General features: G+C 30.6%; 1 protein-coding gene and 1 long non-coding RNA gene across 2 annotated transcripts; both read left to right on the top strand.

The window, feature by feature from the left end:
• Positions 1 to 387: 387 nt before the first annotated feature.
• On the top strand, positions 388 to 4474 carry LOC100793116 (RINT1-like protein MAG2). The gene is made up of 4 exons (XM_003532257.5): positions 388 to 896; positions 986 to 1084; positions 2078 to 2178; positions 2261 to 4474. The coding sequence occupies exons 1-4, from the start codon at positions 617 to 619 to the stop codon at positions 4169 to 4171; spliced, it is 2391 nt and encodes a 796-aa protein (XP_003532305.1). The 5' UTR covers positions 388 to 616; the 3' UTR covers positions 4172 to 4474.
• A 13115-nt stretch (positions 4475 to 17589) lies between these two features.
• LOC106799679 (uncharacterized) lies at positions 17590 to 19599 on the top strand. Its single transcript, XR_001389373.3, has 2 exons — positions 17590 to 17868; positions 19316 to 19599. It is a non-coding gene; the product is annotated as an uncharacterized lncRNA (long non-coding RNA).
• Positions 19600 to 19869: the final 270 nt, after the last annotated feature.

Here is a 19869-nt window from a genome sequence, read left to right as displayed (position 1 = left end):
AATTATAATTAAGAAATTAATGAGTAAAATATTAAATTAGTCCCCTGTTGGAGGCGCTGTCAATTTGGTCTCTCAGATTTAAAAAATATCAAAATAATTCTCGACTTTACATTCTATTTATCACATTATTCCCTGTCGTTATCGTAAATGTGTGATGTTAAGTGCCAGCTGGACCCATATTTATTAAATTATGTTATATTAGTTTCTTTAATGTCAATTTAACCCCTCGTTATGTAACAAGCAGAAGAAATTGATGTGGAAGTTCCACATGTATGACAAGACAAATGTGACAAACAAAATGTAAAGTTGAGAATTATTTTAATATTTTTTAAATCTCAAGGACAAAATTAACACACCTTAAAAAATGAAAGACTAATTTGATACTTTGAAATTAATCCTATAATTAAATCTGAAAATAGGCAGGAAGCACTCGCAGATACCGTTTTCTCTTTGAAGAGCTAACACTCACCAAATATTTCTTTGCTTTTAATTTTCGAACGCTACAAAAACAATCCACCCACGCCCAATGTGAGAAGATTCGTATCATCCATCGGAATCCGACACCGGAGAACAGCCGCACACGGCGGCGAAGAACATTCGAAACTTGATTTTCCCGATGGAGTGGCTCCAAACGCTGCCTCCACCCTCTCACCTCTCGCCCTCCGCACTCTCCTTCCTCGATCACAGGCTCCACACGCAGCTCGCCCTCGCCGAGGCTCCCACCTTCGTGGCCGAGCTCCAGACTCAGTGTTCCGAGTTGGATCGCTCGCTCGACGAGTTGACTCGGCTTCTCGGAGCTGGTCTCGCCGCGTACACCTCCTTCTCCGGAGAAATCCACGGCCTCTTCGGGGACGTCACCGAGAGGCTGATCGCTCTCTCCTCCACCGTCGTGCCAGGTTCGATTCGATGAAATTGTTTTTTAGGGTTTATTATTTTTTTTATTGTGTTGGATTTTGAGAAATTGTTTTTGTTTTGTTGATTGAAGATGGAGGAAGAGGCGAAGAGGATGGCAAGGGTTTCAGAGAGGAGCTTGCGACTTTGGCGAAGGAAGTGGCTAGGTTGGAGACGGTTCGTGTTTATGCAGGTTGGTTGTTTTTTCAATTTTTTTATTTATTTTTGAATTGTGCAAAAGGGTGAACATTGTGGGAAGAATTTTGATTTGACGGTTCTGTGTTGAAGTGTTTTTGTTTGGTTGATTATTATGACGTAGGTTAGTTGTAATTGTCAAGAAATGTTTTGGTTAGAACTTAGAAGTTTGAGTCTTGGGTATTACCTTCTCTTTTGGTTAGTGCTGTTAGTTCTTAAAACTGCATTTTGTATCTTCCATAGACAGCTCTTAAACTTGATACTTGCTGTGCAAAATCAAAGAACATTGTGGAGGCGGGAGGAATTGAACAATGATGTCTTTGTTGAAGTATTGGTTATTGATGATTGTTGTGATATGGATTTGTTGTGATCATCAATAAGACCTGGTTTGGATAAATTTTTCATTAAGCATATAGGAGAAGAAAATAAGAAGGAAAAATGAAATAAAGTTCTTCAATAAGTTTAAATCAACTTACACACTTCAACTTTTATAGAAGCTCTCTCATCTAACTTCTCCAAAAGCTGAGATGCATAAGGTGAATTTAATTTATGGAAGAAGTTTGATTAATTTTGCTTTATATTTTCTTCTCCTATAAGTGCTTATTGAGAACATTATCCAAACTAGTGCTAACTGTAAAGCTTTTAAAATGATGGTTATTACCTTCGATTTAAGTTCTTAGGTATTGCTTTTTTTTTTTTGTGAATGTTGATAGTTTCCTAACACTCCCGTGTGTCTTCTAGAGACAGAACTTAAGCACGATGCTTTTAGTATAACTTTGATGAATATTATGGGAAGAATGAGACTTGTGTTTTTACTGTAATATTTTTGTTTCAGTAGTTTTTAACTTTTTATGATGTGGATCTGTTGTGATTATCAAGAAATATTATGCTTTTCAGTGATGGTTATCATACTGTGTTTGGTTTGATTTCTTAGGTGTTACCTTTTGGTTAATGTTGTTTGATTCTTGAAACTCCTTTGTTTGTCTTTCAGAGACAGCACTGAAACTTGATACTTTGGTTGGTGATATTGAGGATGCTGTATCATTTACCATGAGCAAGAACATAAGGAAACATTCTAGTCAAAATTCACAAGTGAGCATACTTTCATAATATTAACCAGATGATAGTGGAACTATAGCATAACTATATTCTTAATTTATCTCAAATATTTCAGGAAATGCATATGCTTGCTATTAAAACACTGAAAACAACAGAAGGCATATTAACTTCAATTACAAAAGCACATCCCCAGTGGAAGCATCTTGTATCAGCTGTTGATCACAGAGTAGACCGAGCTCTTGCTATTTTGAGGCCCCAGGCAATTGCTGAGCATCGGGCACTTCTTGCTTCGCTTGGATGGCCCCCACCTCTTTTTGCCTTAAACTCCTTGGATTCAGATGCAAGGACTGCAAATCAAGTTGCGAATCCTCTACTGACCATGCAAGTGGATCTTAAAGTCCAGTACTCTGAAAACTTTCTTGCTTTGTGCAACCTACAGGAGTTGCAACGACAAAGGAAAGCCAGACAACTTGAGGGCCATGACAGGGAAGTTGCTCTACGACAATCACTTTGGGTAATAGAAGAGCTTGTGAATCCCTTATCATTGGCTTCCCAACGACATTTCTCAAAATGGGTTGATAAACCAGAATTTATTTTTACTCTTGTATATAAAATCACAAGGGATTATGTTGATTCTATGGATGAATTGTTGCAGCCATTGGTTGATGAAGCAAAGTTGCTTGGTTACAGTTGTAGAGAAGAATGGATCTCAGCAATGGTAACCTCTTTAACCACATACTTGGCAAAAGAAATTTTCCCTAGTTACATTAGTCAACTAGATGAAGAGAGTGTTATAGGAATTCAGTCATCTGCTAGAATATCATGGCTACATCTCATTGATTTGACGATAGCTTTTGACAAAAGGATTAAGTCTTTGGTAGAGCATTCTGGGATCTTGCTATCCTTTGATGATGATATCATGCAGAAAATTTCTTCTCTATCTGTATTTTGTGATCGTCCAGATTGGCTTGATCTATGGGCTGAAATAGAGCTAGGTGATGCCCTAGGTAAGTTGAAACCAGACATCCAAGATGAGAATAATTGGAGAAAGAAAGTTGAAGGTGTGGTTCTTTCATCCTATACTGATGATCACAAGTCTCCTCTGATTTCTAATGCCTTTCTTCGCCATCTAGCATCTGTTATTGATCGTTGCCGATCATTGCCTAGTGTAATTTTGAGGTCAAAATTTCTCAGATTTGCAGGTGTTCCTATTATAAGAAATTTTTTTGATTCCATACTTATCCGCTGCCAAGAAGCTGAAGGTTTGACTGCCTTAACCGATGATGATGCTGTAATTAAAGTTACAATTTCTGTCAATGCTGCTCATTACTTTGAATCTGTTCTAAAGGAATGGTCTGAGGATGTCTTTTTCCTTGAGATGGGAATGGATGAGGATGATAAAACAGAATTGGAAAGTAATTCAAATAGTTATGGTGAACTGTTGCCAGAGAGTTCCAGAAGGGTTATTTTTGATGATGAGATAAAAAAGCTGGAAGAGTTCAGAACAGAGTGGGTTGAAAAGATTTCCCTTGTTATTTTGAGAGGTTTTGATTCTCATTCTCGAGATTATGTGAAGAACAAGAGGCAATGGCAAAAGGGTGAAGAAGGATGGACTGTGTCAAAGACTCTAATAGAAGCCCTGGATTATCTTCAGAGTAAAATGTCAGTGGTAGAAGTAAGTTTGAATGATAGGGATTTTGTTGGGGTTTGGAGAAGTTTGGCAGCAGGAATTGATCGATTGATTTTTAATGGTATTCTCATAAGCAATGTAAAATTTCACAATAGTGGTGTTGAAAGATTTGGTAGCGACTTGGAAGTTTTATTTGGGGTATTTGGGGCTTGGTGCTTGCGACCTGAAGGTTTTTTCCCAAAATCAAGTGAAGGTCTGAAGTTGTTAAAGATGGATGAAAATAGAGTGCAAGAATGTATGGGAGGGGGGAAGAGATGGTTGAAGGAGAATGGGATCAGGCGTTTGAGTGTAACTGAAGCAGAAAAGATTTTGAAGAATAGGGTGTTCAGGAGTTGAAGCTTTTAGCTTACATTTTAAGCACATGCTTTGCTGAAATGGCATGAGGAAGTGTGAAGATTTAGGATCGTTTCATGGTGTACATGACTGTAGACCAGTTGAACTAAATTCAATTTTGCAAAGTTGCAATAAATATATTTTCAATTAATATTCTCAGGCATTGCCTTAAAGACCACGTACCTCAAATTTGGGGGCATGGCTAATACTTCATATTTCTAGATGCTAATTATACTGTAAATGTGTAGTGAGGAAAACTATTCTTCCTATTCGTATAATTTATTATTTTTTATGCTGGTTTTCGAATTTTGAAAGGAACAAGAACTATGTAAATGAATAACTGTTATTGTGAATTGTTATTCCTTTGTTTTTGCTTTCTATTGAACATGCAACCAAAAGAATTTTTACGGTACACTGAATTAATTTGAAGTTCGTATATTTAACTTTTGTAATTTTCTTTTAAAATTTATTTTGGTGTTTAAGTTAAAAATTTACCTGCTTTCTTTTTCCTAATTGATGTATTTTTTTTAAGTGCTAATTGTTGATCTCATTGTGCGTGCTGGTTGAGTGTAAATTGAGCATTGAGGATAGTGTTTATTCAATTTGGAAATTGTAAAGAAAAGAAAGCTCTGAGCTGGTATAGTGTTCATGTTTTGGACCGTATTTGCTGAAACTAAAAACCTACAATTGTTCAACACCTGGATGTATGCATTCTTTTGGTTGCAAGGCTGATATATTTTTACTTACTAGGAGAAAATAGAACTAGTGGATCATCCACACCAACAATGGCTGCTATGAACCAATAAGCTATAAAACCCTGCAGATTAAACGATCTGTTTGATTTATAAACAGAAAAATATTGTACATAGATACTAGAATTGAACTGTTAGGTTTTGGAATCCTTATATAGCATGCTATAGTTGCCATAAACTGCATAATACCAAAGGAGAAAGTAAATGCTCTTCCAATGGATGAGGAGGATCATATCTTGGCTTTCATTCGTTGATGCAAATTGTTAATATCTTTGCTCTGTTATGATTGAAACAAATTATAGAAATTATAGTTGCTCTGTTATGATTAAGGTTAGGTAGTTGTTCGGTTTTACAAAGGCAGTTGCCTGTGTTACTGGAATCCTGGCTTACAATTAAAACTGATTTACTTTTGATTTTTAAGTGGCTACAGAGTAGTAATATTGAATAAACAAAAAAGAAAAAAATACCTACATGGTTTTTTTACGCATCACACATGCATGCTTACATCACAGCTAATATAATTTCACGAGTTTATATTTTCTGCTTGAATTTCAATCAGCCTAAATTTACTGTCACATAGCTATAGTAATAGTTTAGTTCTCACATAGGCGGCTTAATAAGCAACTTGTGAAGAACTAAAGTTCTTTAGTTAGTTTTGAAGTTGCTTATTAGTAAGTTTATATCTTTTAGTAAAGGTCTCTGGAGAATTCATTTTCACCAATTTATTTAATCTCTTTTAATTTGATATGTATTTTATGTCTTTCTTTTCAAGTTGAGGGTGAGCTCTATATTGAATTATTGATGATTTAATTTAGCTTTCAAACTTGCATCATTTCTACTTGTCATTCTAGGCCTAGGCTTGTTGAATCTTGTCTTGGATTATTTACTAGCAAAAGAAGAGAAACTATTAGGCTTGTCTTAGCTTTACTTTGAATCTTCATTTGACTCAAATGATGTGTTAGCTTTCAAACTGAATAGTTCTCATTTTTTGTGTTTGTTTTTAATTGAAATAATGATGACAAAATGATATAGGACTTATTTTTTCTTTCTTTTTGGAAAATATATACTTTCTATGCTTTAGTTTTAATTTATATTTTTAAAATATAATTGGAGAAGAATATATATATATATATATATATATATATATATATATATATATATATACACACACACACATTCAAAATAAATAATTATGAAAATAATATAGCTTATTTCAATGATTAAATTTATAAATGGGGATAATTTAATTATTTATTCTGAATAAGGAATCTTATAAATTAAAAAAATTTAAATTAAAGCAATGAAAATTCTTACAATTTAGATTTTTTGTTAAAATTTTAAAATGCTCTTTGGACTAGTCATGAAGTATAATGGCAACCACAACAATAATAGTGATAATGGTAGTGGAAGTAATTGACATGACAATGATGATTTCAATGATTGTGGAAACAAGTAATGACAATAGTAATATTAGTAAGGTAAAAATAATAATCATGTGATAAAAATATCGACTAAGGTAAAGAAAACAAGATAGGTGGTGGTGGCTCATTGAATTTTTATGTGAGTCTTTTAATCTCAACCTTTTATATCAAATGAATATATGCTAGCAAATGTTTATAGGATTGACTAATATAAAAAACTTATTTTTTCAGTAAAGAATACATTATCAAGTTATATTTAGAAATTATATTAAAATACACCCATGATATAACTTGCTAACATATTCCAACTAAAAATCAAATCGTGTGAACATTAGAAAAATCACTTAAATAAATATATTAATAACTAGGAATTATATTAACCTTTACACTTGATGTATAAGATAAAAGTATATTAATAATTTTTTTATGAATAGAAATTTGAAAATCACTTAAATAATAAAATTTAAAGAACATGTTAAAAATTTCATACTAAAATATAACATAAAAAATTCATTTCAAAGTAACCAATACTTATACTTTTTTATTAATTGTGTTATAATTGTTCATTCTTTAATTTACTCTTTTACTTAATAATTTATATCTACTTCTAGATAATTTTTATTTAGTGTTTCATTATTTTTTTATAATAATATTTTATTAAATTTTTAAAAATATAATTGAACATATTTATATGTTTTAAATCTAATTTTATTGTGCAAGCCACCAATGAATATTAGTAGATTAGTGTGTGTATATATAAAAAAAAAAAAAGCGAGACAAAGAGAGAGACATAAGGGAAAAGTAAGGTCTCAGCTTGTGCTTACTTAGTCTTCATCACCTCATGTTCTGTGGACACACTGCTGCTATTGTCTCTGACATTTGCATGCTCTATATATTCCTATAACTTGCTTCTTCACAGTCTCATACTGTTCACTGATACGGAAACTTGAGAGCAGAGGGAATATGTCGTTTCCCAAATCTCATTTATTGAAAGCTAGTGGACAGTGAGAAACAGCCATAACGAATTTGGTTAAAAGATCAATGGATCCACACCTAGCACGCTATGCCCTAGCTAGTAGGAGGAGGAGAGATCCACAGAGAGAGATGTAGCAATTGGCAGTTATGAAGATTTGGTTTTGAAGGGTGGGTAGGGTGTGTGGAGCTGTGGGAGTGACCATTTTGTGTGTGAATCAGGCCAAAACGGTGCAAGAATATTTGGCATGGTTGATGGAGAATAGGATCAGGCAATTTGAGTGTAACTGATGTCTGAAGCTTGAAAATATTTTGAAGGGTAGTGTGTGGACGAAATTGAGATTTTGACACACAAAGAGAGGTTGTATTATTGTAGACCAGCTAGACAATTCTGTTTTGGCAATCTCCTTTTATTTATATACAATTTATTATATATAATATTAGAAAACAGGCATATACTTATAGCAGTTTATATAATATGAGAAAACAGGTACATATTTTTAACAATTTTATATTATTATTCAATAAACTCTATATATGCTAATTCTATCATTTTTTCTAATAATTATCTTAAAAATTATATTATTAATATTTTTGATTGGTTGATAGTAACTTTATAAGAATAATGTTTTATTATAATAATTACACTAATATTTGAACTTTATGTATATTATTCAAATCTTATCACTAGACCTACTCTATTAGTTTTACACATATGGTGGATACAAACTGTTATAATATTGCCGGTTACTTTAAATTTGAAAAGGTCAAATCCATTTATATTGCATGCCTCATCTTGAGTATGAGTACAACTTAAGGTGATTGACGAATTTGAGGGTTTTCTACAAATCATTTATTTAAGTGAAGTTATTTTGAATTTGTGGTAGTTTTCTTGCAATCACAAAAAGCTGCCAGAGATTATCGTGAATTTTGTGATAAGTCATTTTCTGGCAGTCCCAAAAAACTATTGAGTCTTCTTTGACGACTTTTTGAGATCGTATATAATGCATGCAACTCCATACTGATATAATTAATTCAAAGATATATAATAGCTCAGATTGTACTGCCTAGGTTTATTGTTTTTACTTAGTACGTAATTACCAGAAACTTAAAGATACAGGCAAGTAGTGTCAGACAAATGCTTTTACGCAGTTTCTTATTACTATTGCATATAGGAAAAAACTAAACATCTATTCAAAAGAAAAAATTAGGTAGAGAAAAAAAGAAGTGATATATAAAAAGATTCGATCTCCTTTATTCCACAGTTTCTTATTACTATTGCTGCATCTCTGCTGTTTAAGCTCTCATTCTCGTACTTGTTACCCTATAACAATTCGCTATGCAATAATTTATATCTCAAAAATATTTACATAACTGTCAACCACTGCACTTTCAATTGTATCTTACAGGCATGCATGTGTATTTCTTCATTGTCGTAATATTGATTACAAATTTTAACGTGAATCTTCTAATAAAATAAGAACCTATCAGTAATCATCAAAAACAAAATTTGGGTAAAACCGAATAATGTATCCAGCTTGATTGATCCCAAATTTCACGATCTAGCACATTCTTCAGGATCAGCAAATTTGGCAATCTTCACCCACTTGTTGATGAATTGACAAGCACATAAAGTTGTAACAGTAGTATTGAAAGATTTCAAAATACTGTTTTTTATATAAAAAAAAATTAATTTTTTTAAATAATATAAATAAGTCTTATAATATTCAACTAATCCTATCAATATGTTTTTAAGGAGAACAATAAAATCTAGTGATGATATTCAATTAAGAATTTTAACAACTTTTAAATGTCTTTTAATTGATATTAAAAAATATATACAACATAATCAACTACAACACTTTTTGCAGCATGATTTCTTTTTCTATGGGAAGAGATTTCGCAGGTTTCGTTTTTATATGCCATGCTGTAAGCTGATGTATTTGGCTTCATCGCAACAAGGTGATTTTCAACAGGATAGTTCCAGATGTGCAGACCCTGATTCAATAGATTTAAGGGGTCTCTTGGGTTTGGTTTAGATATAAAGGGTCGTGTTCTAGTGAAATTTCTTTCCCGAATTAGTGCTTAAGTCCTGCGGATTGCTTTCCAAAGTGTATAGCTTATATTTCTTGCTGGTTGATGATAATTTGGGGATGGTTATTCATTTTGTAACTATCTCTGTGATAGGGTCACAATTCGTGTCATTTTAATAAAAGTTCATTTTGCTTTTCAAAAAAAAGAAAACTTGATGAATTTTATGTGACTTTTAATAGGACATATAAATATCACATGCAGGGGTCTAATAATCTCACTCAAATCTTTTAGATTTTCTTAAACTCTCATTGTTTCCTTTTTCTTTCATGTTGCTTGACTTTTCTTTATTTCATCACGCAGTTCTTTATCTCTTTGTTGAAGATAATATCAATATTTATTTGCAATTCAGAATTTTCTTTGCAAAGAATATTGTTTTAATAAATTTCCAATTGAATCAATAAATAAATCTTCATTATATCTTTAGTATTACCGGATAACGAAAAATCATAATTTTAAACCTATTGTTGAACCCAAGATCAGGAACAGGAAAATAATGCATTGAGGGCTAGTATAATTTTAAATTATAATATCAACAATGCAATAAAACTAAGCTAGCTTAAAGTAATCCAAGACTTTGCTTAATTAAAAAAAAGGTTATCTGCTCTATCACTTGATTTATTTATCCATTAATAAAATGTTGCTAGAAATTTTATAACAGTTAATTTAAAAATAATGGTATAAAGATTAACATGATGAATAATTATATATAATAAAATGCTTGAATCAATAAGACATGAATAGAGAGATAACAAGAAACTAAAGATGTTAATTGGAGGTATTTGATATTTAAAGGTGACTAAATACTGTTGTTCTATATTTTATACAAGGTGATTATTAGGTGATGTACGAATATACAATTATATATCAGTGACTATTAGTCTAGAATGATCCACAGAATCCATGTTAAATGTGTTTTCTGTAATAATATCTTTTTCCGTATATGTACATATCGTAATCTCTTGTTGCTTACTGATAAATGTTTCTCAAATTTCATTCATTGAAAGCAAGTGGACACAAGAAAACAACCATAAACAGATCGATCGATTTAAAGGTGGCTACAAAAGATCATTGGATCCACTGTTAGCATGGTGTCTGGAAAATTAACTAAAACGATCCACGTGAGAGATACCGTATCCTACTCCCTATTAGGAGAAAATTTTGGTCCACCAAGATAATTGGATTTTAGCATTAGGATGCTATACAGTAGAATGCTACATTAATAAACGTGTATGGTTATAGTGGTGCCTACCTAGTGAAATTAGAGTATGGAAGGTCTAGAATGTGGCGTGTATGTTCCTTTGTCAGCGGTGATATTAGAGTACTTATTTTCATACCATTCGATCGCGTTTTGGTGAGTAATATGAAAGTAGATGCAAAAATAAGATATATTCCACTGGCAAATAGTAGAAAATAAAAAGAGGGTTTTGAAAAATTGTCCTTAACTTACACTTGCTATGCCAATCCTTTAAAATCTTTAGATATATTCAATTCATTCGCCATCTTTCTAGTATGCTCCATTCATCAGGGTACATGTGATTCTTGCAATATTCAGAACCTTCTATGATTGACATATTCTGTGTGAAATGCCCAGGTTCTACTTGAAGTTGGCTAGTAGAAACTTATAGTTCTCCGGCTCCAACCCAAAAGAAAAAACAAAACTTTTTTTTTCTTTTATCTAAAGCTGATGTATTTTCGACAAAAATAATTTTGTTACAATTAGATAAGATTATTATAAACTGTAAAAATATTCCTTTAATAATTAAATTGAAACAATTTACTATCAATTGATCTATGCGTACATTCGGTTTTAATAACAAAACTATTTACCAATACTCATAAGACTAACCCACACGTACGTAATTAATTACATGAGATTTATGACATCAGGATTTAGCCTAGCTAGTAACTAGTAACACATGAATCTTTCAACCGAATACATCCCACAACCTTTTAAATATTGGACATTTTAACGTCAATTATGCTCTGAATCACCGGAAGAGGGTGCCTCAAAATGATCTGGGCTCCTTTTGAATTTTTGTACAAAGGGTCACAGTTGGAAGGAAATTAGACAGGTAAAATATTAGGGAGATTTGCATTAATACATTAGATTTGTAATTAGTTAACTTTGACATCAAATTCAACTCAACATCTTAATGCATTAGATTTGTAAGTGCTGTTATTTATATTCTTATATTCGACTTGCCCATTGCTATTTAATGTGAAACTGTACACTGTCAGTCTGAGGGTAGGTAGTAACACAGTGGTGTAAACTTGACCACCCTTTTTCGTTATCTTGATTTTGTTATGTTTATATAAAGGGAATGTCTTGAAATAATGCTTACCTGATGTCTTGAAATTTCATCCACTCAACCTAATTAATTAAGCTAAATAAATATTTGGTTAAGTTTATTAAGTCTTGAATTTTCTCACAAATACCACAGTAATTATGAAATATTAAATTTACTCTTTAATTATATTGATATACTTTATAATAGAGTAAATTATATTGATATCTCTTTAATTTTTTGTTTTTTGTTTTTTTAACGTTTATAGCAACCTTCCTTTAAGCATGAGATAATATTTGTTTTTTTATTCTTACTCTATTATAAAGTATATAAATTTTAAATTATTCGTAATAATTTTTCTTGTAATATAATATTTTCTTTATATAAATGTTTTTCCTTTGTAAACTAAGAAAATATTATATTATATTGTAGAAGTAGTACTCTAACACATATATAAAGAGCGAATGACGACATTCATTCCATATGATTGACCTTAAATATAGTCTAATTTTTTCACTAATTAAGTAGGGGTTACTATTTCTCTTACTATGCGTACATTGTATGGGATTCATCCAGCTTCTAATTTTATATTTATTTCATTTCTTAATTCATTTACTAAAACTATATGATAAAAAAAAGTACCCTTCCAAAAAAAAAGTCTAGTGTTGATGTGACCAATAAATAATTAACATTTTATTCTTTTAACTTGTTATGTGGCACGGAGATTAAATAACTACTTTTTTATTTTATAAAATGACTACGTTGATGTCATTTAGTTTGTGTCTAGAGTAGTTGAGAACAAATATTATTTTGATAATTATATAAAATATGTTTTATGTTTTATGTTTGGATGTGGTTGGTGAAAAACATATTTCAGATAGAAGGTTTTATCTGAATTATCTTTTTTTATAAGTGGTTTTATTTGAATTTTCTAAAAAATCATTTTATAGAAAAATTGAAAAAAAAGGTATCAAATTGTTTGTAATAGTTTTTTCATATTTTTTATGTGAAGGTTTAATGTAACGGCATCACAATAGTTATTTCATATTTAAATTAATTAATTATTGAGAATAAAATGAACAAAAATAGTTTTTTTTTTTAAAAATAAGCTCTTAACTTTTAATAGGAATTTCTAACACTACACTACATGTAATTTTTAGTAAGATTGTTATATCTAACACTTATTAAAAACGTTACTAAAAGTTATTGGCAACATTTAAATAGTGACATGAGATAGACACAATATTTAATAAAATATTACAAAAATATATTAGTAATATTTATTTATATTTAACAATATTTTTTAAATGTTATAAAAAAAAAATTTAAAACATTTTTAATAAGTATTAAGTAAAAAAATATTACTAAAGAACACATATGTAATAGTGTAAAAAATAATTATCATAAAAAATATATTTTTAACCTTTCATCTTTTTAGGAAATTCAATTTTAATCTCTCAATAGTTTTTTTTACTATTCTCAGTCTATCAATTTTTGTCCGTCATTATTTTTTTAAGTATCTCCCTTCAAGTATCACAGTTAACCAATAATATGACACTTGTGTCGCATACCACGTTAACTACTAATTTGATGCAGTATAGTCACTTGATAAATTAATGTTACTAGTTTTAGGCATTTTCTAGCATGCAATTCCAAAGCACTACAAATATTTAGACAAACTACTACAAAAAGATTTGAAAAACAAATAAAGAAGGAGATACAATAAACAAAATCAACAACCCACTTAAAATTTCTTGCAACATAAAAAGTCGTCGTCTCGCTCTCTTGCCACCATTGTTAGCTATCTTTACCCTCTATGCACGGTGTTTCCTATGGAGCAAAGGGATTCATGGGAGCAAGATTAAAATAAAAGGGTTTAGTGTTAGTTTAGGAAGTGATTGGATCATGGTTTAGTGGGTTACTAATTTAGTATATTGAAACTTTCTAATTTTGCTTATTGCATCTCCTTTCCTTTTGTTTTTCCCCCCCTCAAATTTTCATACCTTTTCTTTTGGTAATTTTACACTGGAAAATAATTGTACTGCCTTAGAACCAATAAAACATGTCTCAAACCAATAATATTTTATCACATAATTATTATATTAAACTAGTAGTCCAAATAAAAAGTCACATGACTATCACATCATCATTTAACTATTATGAAAGGAACTACAAACGAATAATAATTGAGGGACTAAAAGATTAATAGAAAAATTGTTGAAAGACTAAAAGTGAATTTAAAAAAAAAACAGAGATTAAAATTGGACAAAAATTATTGTGAAACTAAAAGTTAATTTAGTGAAAAAATGAGAAAATATAAATATAATTTACAAAAAAATTATAATTTTTTTACAAGAAATGATCATGTCAGACTAGTTGATGACATCATACTTCACGTGATTGTCAATGTGACTATCACATCCTCATTTAAAAGTCATAATTAATGAAAATAAGAAAAAATGTTAATTGAAGAAAAGGATGGGGACTATTTTTTTTTTTTAGGAACTAAAATTAAAATTGGAAAAAAAAATTATGACCAAAAACATTTTAGTATAACAACGAGTTTTCCATTGGCTGTGGATAAGGGTAGGTAAGTGGGTCGACCTGTCCCGTGTAAGCCTACATTGGCAGAGGATCGGACTATCCCGTATCGCATTCTTACAAGAACTTAAAATATTGATCCGCCCCTACCTCGTGGGATTAGTTTTTTAAAAAAAAATTATAATTTCAAAATAAATATATTTTTTCTCTTAAAATAAGAGTCATTTACACTCAATTATATATATATATATATATATATATATATATATATTAAAAAGTCTTAATAAATCTCTAATAAATACTCAATTACAAAAGTTTTAACATAATCAAATAAATTTTCAACATAAATGCAAAATAATTTGAATTGGACTTTTAAGATTAATTGAGTTTGGATTGAGCTTAGTTGGTGTTTGCGGGTTTGCGGACCAACCTACAGACCCCACGGTCCAAACCCGTACAGTTTGTGAATTATGCAAAATGGACCTAAAATCGTGTATAGTCATTGATTTAAAAAAATTGGTCCATGGTCCGTACGCGACAGTGGACCCGCGAGTCATTCTATGAACCTAAACCCGTTTATCCACTCCTAACTGAGGAAGACCTAACACAACTTTCTTTCTTAACTCAAACTTCTTGAGACCCACTATGAAAAAACACACAGGGAAAGTTACCAAAAACATATTTAACTAAAACAAATTATCTATAGAATAATCAAGTGATTTGATAAAAATGATTAATGTGTTAAAATTAAAATTAAATTATTTGGATATTACATGGGTTTGATTCTTGGGAGTAATTATCAAGCCAAAATTTCCTTTACCTGTTTTAGGCTAATCATAAAATTTTATAACAACTAAACTTTAAATTAGTCAAGATTTTTCGGAGGGTAAAAAAAAAACAAATTATCTAGAGTATCACATACACTCGTGCTGTTATCAAAGGGCTAATATAGCTTTGATTTCCACAGACAAATAATTTACTAGTTGCTATCGCAAAGTTAGCTAGGGACCAAATTAAAAGTTTGGTAAATGATGCCAAAACTCCAATTATTAGTTTTGTCTTTGCCATTTTCCATCACCACAGTCACACTGACTCTCCCAGAAGTCCCTCTTCCAGGTTGTCGCCTTCATACACAGTTCTGTATAGTTTAGTCATTCATCTTGTTGTATATGCTTCGTCACATCAATATTTATCCTCATCAGAAACAAAAAGAAAAGAAAAAAAAATAAAAATAAAGAGGGGGACATGATGGAGGAAGTTAGCACAGACTATTATGTAGCAGTATTACTGTTTCTCGTTTGTCCGTTGAAATTTAGGTCACATATAATTAACGGAGTAAGATAGACATCTCCATGGTACACAACAACCTTAAAATGCCCCAATTACTACACTATCCCATGTGAACAATGTGAAATTGGATCAAATGTGTGAGGAATCTATTAACCGAAGGAGTAAGTGGCTAAGTGTTGATAAAAAAAAAAAACGCTCAAGGAGTAAATCTTCGTAAATTAATTGAGGAACGACCAATACTCAAACCTAAATAAGGTTATATCGACATTCAAAAATAATTTTCAACAGGTAATGATTTTGCTTGTTTGTTCCCTTGCCTACCTATCTTCTGACAATTCTATTAGTTTTATTGTTGTTTTTTTTATTCTAACCAATTCTAGAAATTAAGATTTCATCAACACTACCTGGTGACTAAAGAGTTGAATAAGGCCAAAATTAGTCAAGTATTATATATATGCTAATTATAGACAGAGAGTTTCTTTGTTGTTGCAATATTAATGAACACGCCGAACATGGGCCATGCTTTTCTTTAATATCGTTCGTTAATGTCAATTTCCCTGTGCTCTCAAAATTCTTACCCTATAGAATATTGGATCAGATTTTGGTGGCACGACAAACAAATGCAGCAAATCCAAAGAGAAAATGATACATTAGGGTATAGTGTGAGGTGAACCAACTGACAAGACAACATATATTTAACAAAATCGGCTACGGAAGCTATACACGTATGCACCAAACCTAATTTTATCACAAAACAAGGAATAAGTTAGTGTTTAGTTGTTGACAAAAAAGAGATAGTGTTTAGTTAGATGAGAATAGCTTTTATATTTTTCCCCTTATTTCCTTCTTAAAAGTAAACGAAAAGAGGAAAAAATAATATTAAAGGGCTAAGCCAAAATCTTTCTTTGTTTTGGAGATTTAAATTATATAAAAAAGAGAAAAAAGAATCTATGACATTAAGACTATACTTTTAAATTCTTTCACTTTCCTTCCCTCCGTTAATATTTAAGTATACAACAATATATTAATATTATTTTATTTTCCTTCCCTTTTCTTACCCGCTAATCAAATTAAATAAAAAAAGTATATATTTTTCTCCCTTCCCTTTCTTTCCCCCATCCTCTAATTATAATTTTTCTTCTCCCTTTGATTCTTTGAACCAAAACTTTAGGTAAGTACATTTTGATTATATAATCTGACAGATGTATCTTAAATATACTTTGTGTCGACATCGATCAACAACATTGGAATACAATTTTTTACCATTTTAAAGTTACAATGCAACACTACCGCAACTCAGAACCTCCGTTTTCACACCAATAACTTACAAGTCTAAAGTTTAATTCACACCAAAAAAAAAATTAAGGTTGTCATTCGGTATACATGCATCATGAAATAAGTTACAATCTAATGAGTCATGATGTCATCTTATTACTAGGGTTTTGTTAGGCTATATATGGCTGTAATATTTAAGAAGCACAGTGATCGTGGGCCATGCCTATATATGTACTGCTGTGAAATGTGTGATAAAGGAGACTTGATTCAAACAACTCAAATATCAACAAGTTACGGATGCCATAAAAAATATGATAACTAATAAATAAGAATGCACTTTTTAACACATTTATTTAAATACAGTATATTTTTTTATTGATTAAAATATATTTAAAATAAAAAAATATGAAAGAAATTTATTAAATAAGACAATATATAATCTATAAAGTTTATAATTAGTAATAAATTTCAACTAATAAAAAAGAATATAATAAAAAAGTATTATTAGTATATGTCTAATAATGTCGATATATTTTGCAATATAAATTCTCCTCAGTTTTATCTTGTTAATTTTTCCTTTTATCTTTACTTTTTAACACATCTCATACTACTTATCATATTTTTGTGCTGATAAAAAAAACTTACCATATTTTTGTTTTTTTCTTTCTTATCTTTGACTAGTTGTATACATGCATGCATGTTGTGTATATCAATCATTTTCCTGATTAGTGTTTGTTGAGAGTGTTCTTATTTCAATTAATCAGGGCTTTCAACAACCATGGTGGGAAACAGTACCTCTCACCCTCATCCTCTATTTAAAGAGCCTCCTTGGTGCCACTTTCCCACAACACACTGAAAGCAAAGGCCAGAAGTACTAGTGAGCACAAGAAATTAAGCAATTAAATTAACAACGAGAGTTGTACATAGCTAGCTAGAACATCTATATAGCCATCATGTCAGGGCAGAGAAGGTCATCAAGAGCTTCAAAGTTCACTGAGAATGAGATTAATGAACTTGTGTCTAGGTTACAAGTTCTGCTTCCGCAAGTCAACCAAAGAGGAAACTCGAGGGTATGAACACGTACAACTTAGTGTGTGTGTGTGTGTGTGTGTGTGTGTGTGTGTGTGTGTGTGTGTGTGTGTGTGTGTGTGTGTGTGTGTGTGTGTGTGTGTGTGTGTGTGTGTGTGTGTGTGTGTGTGTGTGTGTGTGTGTGTGTGTGTGTGTGTGTGTGTGTGTGTGTGTGTGTGTGTGTGTGTGTGTGTGTGTGTGTGTGTGTGTGTGTGTGTGTGTGTGTGTGTGTGTGTGTAATTTATTTTATTTTGAATATTTTATTAAATTTATACAAAGGGTATTTTATGGTAAAGTAAGGGGTTAAACATTTTTTAATCTCAATAAGTAGAGTAATGCTTGTTTATAATCTTCAAAAAATAAATCATTTTCTTTTTTCTCCATTTATAGAATGTGTTATATATTATCTTTATTTTTATTTTGAATAAACGATGAACTAGAAGAAGTAATTTTTTTGAAGGACAATGACTATATGACCTAACATGTTTCTAACAGGAATTAATCAAAACAAGATGATTTATTTTTTAAGAGCTATTTATAAATACTAATAAACAAAATTCATTCTCTTGACGCAATTCAATTTCAATTTCCACCCATGACTAGTTTTTTTATATTATATTTTATCAAATTCTGGATACCAAACATGAATTGTTTAAAAGTTTAATTTTAATTATTATTTATAAGATTCCCATTAGATTGTATAATGTCATGTGAACCATATAAATAATTATGAAAATGTATACAATTTGAAGAAAAAAATATCTATACTTAGTCTTAACTTAAAGAGAGATTCCTGAAATTATACTTGATATAAAATAAATTTCATTATGTTCAATGACTTCATTTAAATAATATTAAAGTTTTAAATTTGTGTATACATCATGGTTTTGAAGGTATACTTTATGTTAATTACATCCAGACTTTGTTAAAAATAAAACCTTGATATAAAGTCAGAAGTGAAACCCATATTTTTGTACAAATGCTTTTATAATTGATTAAATATGTTTTTAGTGCTACAAATATAGTAATATTTGTGTTAGTTCCAAAAAAATGTTTCCTTTTGATCTCTAATAATTTATGGACATGTGTTAGATATAATTTTTTCCATATCAAATTGTCTCTTTTTTTTGTTATTTGTTTATGAAAATATAAAATGAAGGACTAAAAAGAGACTACTGCTTAGTGTTTAGGAGCTAAAGTTGAATATTATCTTATATGCAAAGATTAAAAGCATATTTAAGTATTCTTTTTAAAAAAAATAAAATTTAAGTACAATGTAATGTTTCTGCATGTATTACTTAAACACCTTTTAGTTAACACTGGAAAATGTTAATTAATTAAACCATCGATCTCAAGATTAAACTGTATATAACTCTATGAAGTCCTATATAGTTTGAATTCATTGATAAAGAAGGCTGAAAAGAAGTTTGTCTGTGTTTTGTTGGGCAGCAATCAGCGTCCAAGATTTTGCAGGAAACTTGTTGTCATATTAGGAGGCTGCAGGAAGAGGTGGAACAGCTCAGTGAGAGGCTATCAGAGATCCTGGATTCTGCGGATATCAGTGACATTGACCGAAGAACTTTACAAAACTTTCTGCAACAATATTAACAAATATGGTCCCTCTTCTACAGTGATCCATACCTTGTCTCCCTTATATATGTTTGTTACCCAGTGTAGGTTGTAACGGAGCCTTAATTTCCAAGCATACATTAATAACACACCATATGTTGGAATAACAGTTTCTTGTGATCAAATTAATTGCTTTGGCTTTGTCCATGCATGGAATCGAGAGCACTTGAAACGTTTGATGGGAAATTATTAATATATATCTTTTCGATCTTTTGATTTATTTGTATGTGATATATATTTGAATGCCGAGAAATAACCTGAAAATCAGTTTTAAGTGTTGAATATATGAAAATTTTAATTATCCAAATCTGTCCGTAATTTGTATCAGAGGGTGTATTTAATGCTGATTTAAAAAAAGGCATATTTATTGAAGA

The sequence above is a fragment of the Glycine max genome, chromosome 8, assembly GCF_000004515.6.
Source record: "Glycine max cultivar Williams 82 chromosome 8, Glycine_max_v4.0, whole genome shotgun sequence".
NCBI lineage: Eukaryota > Viridiplantae > Streptophyta > Magnoliopsida > Fabales > Fabaceae > Glycine > Glycine max.
This window is presented reverse-complemented; position numbering and strand designations above follow the sequence as displayed.

What these genes read in the sequence shown, in the direction of transcription:
- LOC100793116 (XM_003532257.5), top strand. Translation starts at nt 617, where the DNA reads ATGGAGTGGCTCCAAACGCTGCCTCCACCCTCTCACCTCTCGCCCTCC. An exon ending in CTCCTCCACCGTCGTGCCAG is followed by an intron (nt 897 to 985) that starts GTTCGATTCGAT and finishes TGTTGATTGAAG; the next exon opens with ATGGAGGAAGAGGCGAAGAG. An exon ending in ATTCTAGTCAAAATTCACAA is followed by an intron (nt 2,179 to 2,260) that starts GTGAGCATACTT and finishes CAAATATTTCAG; the next exon opens with GAAATGCATATGCTTGCTAT.